Source organism: Talpa europaea (genome assembly GCF_964194135.1).
Source record: "Talpa europaea genome assembly, chromosome: 12".
Lineage (NCBI taxonomy): Eukaryota > Metazoa > Chordata > Mammalia > Eulipotyphla > Talpidae > Talpa > Talpa europaea.
The window spans coordinates 81,017,628-81,028,480 of record NC_140079.1 but is presented as its reverse complement, the minus strand read 5'-3'; the positions used below and the strand labels follow the sequence as shown (position 1 = coordinate 81,028,480).

General features: G+C 49.7%; 1 protein-coding gene across 1 annotated transcript; it reads left to right on the top strand.

Annotated features, from left to right (window-relative positions):
• Positions 1-3,004: 3,004 nt before the first annotated feature.
• On the top strand, positions 3,005-10,263 carry LOC311181728 (paired immunoglobulin-like type 2 receptor beta; the record flags this gene model as incomplete). Its single annotated transcript, XM_084250164.1, has 7 exons — positions 3,005-3,059; positions 3,370-3,759; positions 6,695-6,886; positions 8,715-8,745; positions 9,680-9,729; positions 9,865-9,977; positions 10,153-10,263. The coding sequence occupies 7 exons, from the start codon at positions 3,005-3,007 to the stop codon at positions 10,261-10,263; spliced, it is 942 nt and encodes a 313-aa protein (XP_084106290.1).
• Between the last annotated feature and the right edge of the window lie 590 nt (positions 10,264-10,853).

Sequence of the window (10,853 nt, the reverse complement as noted above, 5' to 3'; positions counted from 1 at the left end):
ACTCTGACCTACGCCCCAGTTCTTATATGCGTAAATAAATCTTTTAAAAAAATTGATAAGCTGGGCTTCATCACATTTAACAGCTTCTGTTCTTCAAACTATACTATTAAGAAAATAAAAAGACAAACTACAGATTTGGAGAAAATATTTGCTAAACACACATCTGATAAGGAATCTGTAACCACAATATATAAAGAACTCTGTACTCATTAATAAAATCCCAATTTTTAAAGATTGGACAAAAAATTTGAACAGATCACTGTTCAAGAGCTGTCGATGGCAATCACATGACAAGAAGGTCACAATTACTCCTCACTAGGAGCATGCAGGTTAGAGCCACATGAAATACCACTGCAGTTCCAGGAGCTGATCAGAACACATAGAGCCACCACCAGGGCACTGGGAAAAGTAGCAGCACTCCAGGGAGAGGGATCCAAGCCCGAGGCGCTTTCACAGTGAGCTTAAGAGTTGGGTTTTGTTTCCTGTTCCCCCCACATTCCCAGCTCAGACTCAGTGCCCCCAGAATCCCCAGGGCCCATGTCAGGCACAGGAAGAAAAAACTCCAAGGGAAACTCTCCTTTTCTGGTCAGAGGCCTAAGACAGAGAGTTTAGGGGGAAACCCTGCCCTGAGGCAAGACCCGCCCCAAAAATACACAGCAGCAGTAGGCAGGACACTGAAAGAGAAGCCAGGAGAGAGGACAGTCCTTCTCCCTGGCCACAGAAACTGGCAAGAGAGGCCTATGTAGAAAGAGTGTAGGGGGAATCCCCTTTCTTTTTTCTGCCTCTCCCCTCACCACTTCCCAAAGGGCAGATGTCACAGGAAGTGCTTGGCAAGATGTAGAAGAGGAAACTAAAATTTTGACTTATATTTAGAGGAGGAAGCTCGAGAAGGGATTGCATGAGCTGCATATAGTCCCAAGCCCACCTCCAAAACCAGGTGGACTAAGTGAAAAATAAAATTCAAAAGGCTAGGGCCTCCCCTGGTGGCGCAGTGGTTGAGCACTGGGCTGCGAAGCTGCCCGCAGCCTCTGCAGCGCCGGTTTGATCCCCCGGCCGTAGGCGAGGGTCCCACATGGTGTGACAGACCTCTCCTGCCATGCCCGCTGCTCCCCTCAGCAGTGTATTTCGTTAGTCTGCCTGTTCTGCTCCCCACTCTGGCTCTGGTGAATTCTATCACCCTCCTGTGCTTCTGACTGTACCCAGCACTTGTATAAATAAATAAATAAATCTTTAAAAAAAAAAAATTCGAAAGGCTACACACTGCACACTGTATATGGTATTTATCTGACATTCTGTGACGAGTAAATGTGACACACAAGGCAGGCCTGAGGTTCTCTTCATGGCCTCCAGGCAGTGGTCTTTAAGCTACAGCACTTTGGGTGGCTGCTGCGGGTCAGCCCGGCCACACCCACGAGCACCGTAACCTGGTCAGAGGGCCTGAGTGTGCTTCATTTTTGAGGAATGGCCCAAGTAGTGGTACCACTTGACCTTGCTGCCAACACTGTGTGGGCCTTCGGTTGTGCCACATCCTGGCCACAGCTAGTGCGTTTGGTCTTTTTCATTTTAGCCATTTACTGGACGGGTAATGACATCTTGTGGTTTTCATGTGCATTTCCCTCACCACTAATGCTTTGGCTGCGCTTGTTGTCTGTGTGTCCTTTTTGACGAGGTATCTAGATACTCGAGTCTTTAGATACAGAGAGAGGAGGGAGGAAGGGGAGAAGCATGGCTGCCGTGGGGGAAATGCACAAGGGAACAATCAGTTGGGGAAGAAACTGAGGAAAGGAGGGAAGTTACCCAACTTGCTTTCACTTCCAGAAGACTGAGAGTTTGTCATGATATCACATCCTCCCACCCTCACAGCCTGCTCAGTGAGCCAAGGCCAAGCCCATCCTGGGGAAGGGGTGGGAGAGCCTTCCACAGAGACTGTGGGTCACCAAGGGTCCTGCTCTGAGCATTCATCTCCCTCTGTCCAAGGAAGGTTCTGGATTAGCCAGGACTCTCATGCTGTGGAGGGGATCACCTGAGAAGCTCTATGAAAACACAGCCTCGTGGGCCACACTCCTCAGAACTCTGCACTGGGAGGTTGAGACCCAGAGATTCTGTGGTGCAGACACATAGCAGCCTCCAGAAAGGGCAGACGCTCTGTGCATGCAGTGGGACTGGAGGTCAAAGAGTCCTGGTCCCCCGCCTGGAGTGACGTGACCTGGAGCCAGGCCTCTCTGAGCAATGGATCTCCTCCCCCGTGCAGGGGTGAGGTCAGAGCCCCAACACCCAGCCCTGCATTTTGTGGGTGGAATATGGTCTCCAAGGCCTGCTCTCCGGGTAGGTGGGAACATTAGCCCACCCTCAGCTCTTCACCTCAGGGAGGGTATGAGACTGCTCAAAGGGAAAATAGCCTGGGGGCCTTGGTTCTGCCTGAGGACTGCAGGGGAGAAACGAGGGCAGGGAAAGGGGCCAAGAGAAAGGCGGATGGCACCGCTGCTCAGGGCATCTGACCCCCAGGGCTCCCTCCTCCTTCTTTCTACGGGGCTATCACTGGCTGGTTGGTGACTCATGACCACCTTTTCCTTTCCAGAAAGAGCCTGAACTGCTCTTGATGCTGCATCTCCCCTGGGATGAGAGAGACACAGAGGCTGGGAGACACTCTGGTTCTCTAATCAGAGAAAAAAAGGGGAGAGACACAGAGAGATGCCCAGGGGCCTGGCAGAGGCAGGGAGGCAGGGGAGAGGGCCTAGCTGGTCAAAGTCAGAACTTCAGCTCTCAGAGTGGGCCTGGGGGCTGGGCCTACATGAAGCTCTCTCTACGCTGACCACAAGGGAGGCCCTTTTGCAATATAGGAAAAGAAGAAGCCAGATTAACAGGGAAGTGCTGGTGATTTTCAGGGTGAGTCTGGTGGAGCTTCTGCTCCCACTGTTCTCAAAGGAGCCTGAGCCTCACCCTCTGGTGCCAGAGGCCTGGGCAGCGCTGAGTGTTTTCTCATCCCCCAGGAGCAGAGCAAGGCATGGGCCTGCCCCTGCTGCTGCCCCTGCTGCTGCTGCCAGCACCCCTGCAGGCCGGTGAGTGGTCAGGCTCCCTGGCTCTGCCCCCTCCCCAACCCCAGGGCCATGGCACAGATCCTGAAGGGGCTCTGCTGGGAGACTGGACAAGGGGTCTGCTGCCCACCCCCATTGGCAGAGGGCAGGACCATGGTGCCCGGCCCAGCCACCCCTCACTTCCTTCTGCCTCCAGCCTGGAGAGGGACCCCCAAGCCAGAGGGCCACTCCTACCACATGTCACAGCACTGCCATGGCGGAGGGTGCCTCACTGGGGTTATTGTTTTTGTCTCTGCTGGGGGCTTCAAAGTCTCTCTCCCCCTCCCTCCTCTAGGTAGCTCAGCAGGATCCAACTCAATGAGCAGTTTTGGGGTCCAGCAACCTGAGCACCTCTCAGCCCCAGAGGGTGGCTCCATTCACATTCCCTTCTCCTTCTATCACTCCTGGGAGCTGGCCAAGGCTCCCGATGTGAGGATTTTCTGGAGATGGAAAGAATTCCACGGAGCGTTCATCTATAACACAACCCCATTTTTCATCCATGAGGATTTCAAGACGCGGCTGGTCCTACACTGGGCAGAGGGTTGTAGTAATGGCTCCCTCCAGATCTTGAACCTGCGGAGCGAGGATCACTCTACGTACTTCTGCAGGGTCCAGTTGAACACACGGAACCATCGCAAGGAGATGTGGCAGTCCATCCGCGGGACCAGCCTCACCGTCACTGCGGGTGAGTTCCAGCTGCCTCTGCCTTCTTCTCCCTTTTCACCTTAATCTTCCCAAACCGGGGCTGCCTTCCTGCCAGGTTGCTTGCAGCTCCCACTCCCACCTGCATTTTAAAATTCATGAATGGATATTAGCATCCAAATGTTATCAATTTATGAAATGAATTAGAATTGCAGTTCTCCATATTTCTCTGTGCTTTAGAATATCTGAGAAGTATCTGTTCCTTAAATTTTATTTTATTTTATTTAAAGATTTATTTATTTATACAAGAACCAGGGTACAGGCCAGATGTGCGGGGGTGAGAGGATTCACCAGAGACAGAGCGGGGAACAGAACAGGCAGGCTGACGAAATCCACTGCTGAGGGGAGCAGCAGGCGTGACAGGAGAGGTCTGCTGCACCATGTGGGTTGCTCCACGGCTGGCCAGGATGGAACCCTCACTGCAGAGGCTGCGGACCACCTCACAGTGCAGCACTCAACCGCTTGCACCACCAGGAGGCCCTTGTTCCATAAATTTTAAAAAGAATTTATCCATAAAAGCTGCTGAGCTTAGAATCTTTATGAAAAGTAGTTCTTTAATAATGTTCTCATTTCTTCTTTGTAAACTGATCAGTTAAAGTTTACCACTTCTTAAAGCCATTTACAAATTTTTTGTTTCAGGAAATCATCCGTTTCAGAGTTTTTCTAATTTATCAACTCAGAATGTACTCTTACTTTGTAAGTGTATGATTGAACATACAGACTTGGTTGTTGTTGTTAGAGTCTTGCCTGTTTCTTTTTTTATCTTTTTCTCTAAATATCCACTTCCTGAATTTACTATTCCTACCACTGCTGTTTCCTAATAAGTTTACTCGTACACAGGCTTTCATTAGTTTCAAAGTGCCCTTAGAGCTGGTTCCTCTCGGCATTTTGGTACATTTTCTTTGAAACTTCTTTCAATTTTAAATTTAAAAAGCATTCAATTCTATGATTTTAGCTGTGAATGTGACTTAGTCACATTCCAGGAATTTTATTTTTAGTATGTATTGCTCTGGTGTTTATTTTCTTTTCTTTTGTCTTTTTTTAAAAGATTTTATTTATTTATTTGTACAAGAACCGGGGTACAGGCCAGGTGCACGGGAGGGTGAGAGGATTCACCAGAGACAGAGTGGGGAGCAGAACAGGCAGACTGACTGAAATACACTGCTGAGGGGAGTAGCCTGGGAGTCAGGAGAGGTCTGCTGCTCCATGTGGGACCATCACCAGCCAGTGGGGATGGAACCAGCACTGCAGAGGCTGCAGCCCTCTGGTGTTTATTTTCTCAATAGCATGTTACTATGAATCTTTTTCCTTGGCTAAGTAGTTAAAACTTTTTATCTAGTTGAGAAATGGTATTTACACTTTTATTATTAATTTCTAAGTAGAATGGACAGAGAATTTTGTACACACTAATCTAAAGATTTTATTGGCTTTTATTGAGACTAGATTTTCTGTGACTTAGTATGTCAGTTTTTTGATGGGTCTGTAAACATTTACAAAATACAATCTGTTAGCAGGAACTAAAGTTCAATATTAACTCAATATATAATAATTTAATATATAATTATGCAAAGATATACATCCATTTTACTGATGTCTCTCACTTATTAAAACAATCATGTAGGGCCTCCTTGGTGGCACAGGGGTTAAAAGCTGCAGCGCTATCAAGCTATCCAAAGCCACTGAAGCCCGAGTTAGATCCCCAGGCAGGGAGCTGACCCACATGGCACAGCAGACCTCTCCTGTCTCAGCTGCTGCTCCCCTCAGCAGCATATTTCAGTCAATCCGCCTTTCCGCTGCCCACTCTGTCTCTGGTGAAAACTCTTACCCCCAACCTCCCATCCCCTGCACCTCTGGCCTATACCCCAGATCTTGCATGCATGAATAAAAATAAAATAAATCTTTTAAAAAATCATGTGAATGGACAAATAACGTATTCCACTTATATGAAGTACTTTCAGAAGCAAAGTTATAAAGACAGAAAGTAGAATGGTGGTTCCAGGACTAGTTGGGGGATACAGTGGGGACTTACTGCTAAATAGAGACAGAACTTCAGTTTGGGAAGATGAGAAAGTTCCAGAGATGGAAGGTGGTGTTGACTGCACAAGGTGAATGGACTTAATGCCACTTGAACTGTATATTTAAATATGGTTTAAGTGGTAAATTTCATGTTTCGCATATTTTACCACAATAAAATTGTTTTAAATCCTGTGATTAGTTATCCTTGCTTGTAGGTGATGAAATGCTCAGTGGTAGAATAAGGATTTAAACTGGGTGAAGAGGGGCCTCCCCTGGTGGCGTAGCTGTTGAGCGCTGGGCTGCAAGGCTGCCTGCAGCGCCGGTTCGTTCCCGGCCGCCAGCGAGGTCTCACAAAAATAAATAAATAAATAAATAAACTGGGTGAAGTGAGAAATGTAGAGAAACCAGATAAGTGATCAGGAAAAAATATGAATTATAATAAATTAAAAATCAAAATCAACAGGCAACTATAAACCAGAGACATTCAGCAGGGGAGGGAAAAGGAGAGGGAGAGGGATCAAAACAGGGGAGGGAAGAGCACAAGGGACTATGGTGATGGCGCCCGGGTGAATTGGTGGTGGGAATTATACAGGGATGACACCTGAGAGGAAAAAGCATACATTGTACAAAAATGAAGAATGTTGTAAAAAAAAAAAAAAAAAAAAATATATATATATATATATATATATATATATATATATATATATATATATAGGGCACTAGAAAAGAAAAAAAAAAAACTGGGTGAAGTTGTTTCTGAGTCTTCGGCATCTCACCTTCTTCCTTCCCTGTATGAAAGCCTGAAGTTCCCCTCATTCCCAAAACCCCGAACTAGAGAATAAGATGTGACAGTTTTATCCCCTCTCCAGGGCAGAAATTGCTTGTTTTTCATGTCGTCTCAGCTAGTAAAACTACCACCCTGGGCCCTGCCACTTGCGCAGACTCCACCACACGTGGACTTGGTGCTGGCAACGGGAGCGCGAGGCCTCTGCCCCTGAGTCTGGAAGCTATGGTAGGAGTGGCGCTGGCCAGCGCTGTGCTCATAACTGTGATTTTGGGACTGAGTGTCTACTTCTGGTGGAAGAAAAACAAAGGTAAGTGTCCAGGACCTCCACCCTCTCCCCAGGCTTCCCAGCAGGTGTTTCTCACACTTGCCCGAATCAGAATGACCACAGGTGCCATTCAAAATACAGATCCTGCTGGACCTGGGGTCTGGGCTTGGGAATCTCAGTGTTTAACAGTCTCCTCAAATGATATTTGTGCCTCATCAACTTTGAGAAACACCACTCTAGACCCATCCCTCTCCATAAATTGATCATTTCCAAATCAAGTCTCTTGACTTAATCATTTCTCCTCAGTCTTCACCCTTTAGTTCTTGGAGGGTGGGATCTTTGGAGGGTGGGATCTGGTCTGACAAAAATAAGGAGAGAGGAGAAGGGAAGGAATTTGACTACCTTAGCAAGCACTAAGAGACTGTATTCCAGGCCAGGATTGTACTGGAGACTCAACAGTAAATAAAACCTAGATTTCCACTTTCAGGGAGCTCAGTAGTGGAGGATGAGTTGGGGGGCATGTGACTCACAAGGAAAATGCTGTGGTAGGTTGGGAGGAAAGAGAAGTAAGAGGGAGGACTTCCCAGAAGAAGTTCCTCATGTCAGAGGATCTACAGACCCCATCCTTAGGCACTCAGGCTCCCAACTTTCTGCTCACTGTGCTGGATGATGGCTTCTATCCTGAAGGCGTCTCGCGACCCAGAATGGCTGCTATAACTCTAGCCATTATTTTTGGGTTCCAGACAGAAAGCAGCTGGAAAGCAGGGTGTCCGCCTTTTAAAGAAACTTCCTGAAAATCCTACCCACAATTTCCCCTGTACCTTATTGGGTAGAATTTTGTGGTCTGTCCCACATCTATCTGTGAGGGAACACACTGATGCTCTAAATAAAATTCAGGTTCTGTTACTGAATAAGAAGTAAATGGATTTTGAGTAAGCAAGCTGTGTTCCCTGCCACAGGACATCCAGCATTGGAAATTTGTCAGCTAAGTATGACAGCACAGGTGGTCAAAGAGGAACGGAGGGTAGAGGGCTCAGCAGGGAGTATGGATGACCTGAAGTGGGTTATCAAGGGACAAGAGTCCAGTGGGGCCAAACCATAGGTGGCAGGATGATGAGAGAAGAGCTAGGAGGAAAGATGTGGCATAAACAAGAAACAAGCACTTAATATTTCAGAGTTCTTCATCCCAGAGATTAAAAAAAAAAAAAAGTTCAGGGCAAGGCTGAGTGGAAGTGACGTTTTTTACAATTGGGGGATTGTTCAGAGGATTGTCCCTATATGACGAGACCGCCAGGATGGTGCTGGGTGGTGGCGGGGGTGTGTGTGAACTGGGGCCGAGTCCCAGGGAAACACTGCGGAGACACTTCAGGAAGGGGGTGGAGGGAGAGGGCACAGGCCCCACAGGGGTGTCAGCAGAGGACAGAGGTGACGAGGAAGGGACTGCAGTGCAAACACCGATTCCAGCCATGAGGTCCACAGATGGCAGAGGGAATGAGCCGCCCTCCGCAGGAAAGCCCAGAGGCTGGTCTGTCAGGGTGCCGGTGGTCAGACGGAAGGAGGGGGTGGAGGTCCAGGGAGCAGGAGGGGCTGAACAGACGGAGGGAGAAGGAAGCAAGGAAGGACGGGGGGAGGGGGCCCCACCAGAGAAGAGCGGGTGTCCTGACCAGTGGTTGAGGAAAGGAGCAGGACGGGGTGGGTGGCCTCAGGGTGCCAGCAGGTGCCAGCTCCGAGCCCAGGCCCTTCCCAGATGCGTGTCGGCAGAGCTGCTTCACTGCTGGCCTCTCCAAGGATGGTCCCAGCAGAGCAGCACAGAGGACAGGACGAGGGTGTCTGCGGGCGCCACACTGACACGCTGCTGGTCTCCCCACAGGTATGCGGGCTGGCGTCAGAACCCCGGCCAGGTGAGAGTCTGTCCTCTAGGGCGTCAGGGCTGCTTTGGGGAGCGGGAGGTTTCCTCATGAGAAAAGCTCTACTTGCCTGTCTACTACCTCAGATGACCCCCAACAGGCCAGGCCCACTTCCTGAGGCTCCCTCTCCTTAAAAAACAACACAACATAAGTGAACCGGGGCTTCCAGCACTTTTCCAGAATGGCTCCTTTCCTCTGGTGCCCCCTTCGTCTACCTTTCATCCCCTTCTCAGCTTTTCTTTCTGCTCGTCCTTGTTTATCTTTACAAATACATCTCCCTCTCTCCAATTTGTCCTTTTTCTTGTTTATTGCCCCACCTGGTGTCACTCAAGAGTCCACATGCTCCTCTGCCCTCAGCACCCCTGCCAGCCATCTTACCTCAGAGCAAACCCCCCCCTCCATGGGCCTGTGTCTTGCACCTGCTCCCCCACTTCCTCTCCTGCGTACTTTCCCTCTTCACCCCCAGCTCTTCCCTTTTCTCCACTCTTCTCATTGCCATACTGCCCCACTCCCACTCCCAGCCTCCCTTCCCCCCAAAATTTGCTTGCTGCCTTCCTTGGGTTCCCTGACAGAAAGGCACCTCCTCCTGCCCTAAGGCTTAGGCACCCACCTAGAGGCCCTTGAAATAGTCTCCCTCAGTGTCCATGGTGCTACAACAGAGGGGCAGGAGTTTGTCCTTCCGCCTCCTTCCCCGTGCCCCCTCCAACAAAAGCTTCTCTAGAGCAATCCCCCCCAGTGGGCACTCAGGAACCTCATTTCTCCTCTCAGTCCTCTCCAGGCATCCCCTTCTGAGAGCTAAAACCACTGCATCCGCCTGAGTACGCTGCAGTCTCGGGTCGCAGAGTCCGCACAAGGACGTCCCCAAGGAGGTTTTCATTCTTTTGTGCCTGGCCTCTAACACATTTCCTGCCCTCTTGGTCCCACGCAGGGGATCCTTCCAAAACAGTGAGGAGGAATACGAGAACACTGGGCATAAAGGTAAGTCCCTTCCTCATCACTCCCCCCTCAGTCTTGGCCCTTCCTTCTTCCCCACACACCCCTCCCTACATGTGTGCCACATTCTCTCCCATCCTCATCCACCCCTCCCATGTGACCCCGGTCCTGACCTAGCAGATGACCTCACTACAGGAGCCCCTGTCCACTTCTCTACCTCGGCTGGCATGCCACTGACCTGGCACAATGATTTCTCCCGAGGACAACGTACAGACCCCAGGCTGGACCCCAAGGTAAATAGCTCAGAGTAGGGCCTGAAAACATGAAAGGCGAGTCTGGAGACGGTTGGGTGGGAAGATGAGGGACTGTGGTTTGGACAGGATGCTCAGGTGTGGTGTCTGCTCTAGGGAAGGGACAGCACCCACCTCACTTCCACTGACTAATCGCCCTCTCTTGGTTCTCATTCAGGATGATGGAATTCTCTATGCCTCCCTCACCCTCTCCAGTTCAGCCTCACCAGCAGCACCTCCCAACGGGAGCCCCCAGGAGGTGACCCTATACTCCACCTTAAAGGCCTAAGGAGTGGGACTGAATGACCTCCCTGGAGTAAGCTGCACAGAAGGATCACGGCTTCCCATAACCCCAGCCAGACATACAGGACTCAGAAGCCAGCATGCGCTGAAGACCACTAAGGACCTGAGAGAAACACCATCTGCTCCAGTTCCCTCTTCAGCTTCCTGTTGTCACCTATAAAAATGAAAGTACCCAAGAATTTGCCTCAATGCATTTAAGAAAACTGATGTCACCTCTAACTTCTGTCCTTCTAGCCAACAGTGAACTCGAAGCTACCATCCTTGAGTAGCTTTGTTCTGTGACTATCTCAGGCCAGGGAATAATAAGTCCCCAAACTGATAGTCAGGAACCCAAGTTCTGTTCCCCAGCCCCCTAATCTGTTCTATTTCCTTTTTTTTTATGATTTACTTATTTATGCATACAAGAACTGGGGTGCAGGCCAGAGGTATAGGGGGGTGAGAGGATCCACCAGAGACAGAGTGGGGAGTGGAACAGGTGGATTGACTGAAATCCACTGCTGAGGGGAGCAGTGGGCGAGACAGGAGAGGTCTGCTGCACCATGTGGGTCAGCTACCTGGCCGTCCAGGGATCAACTC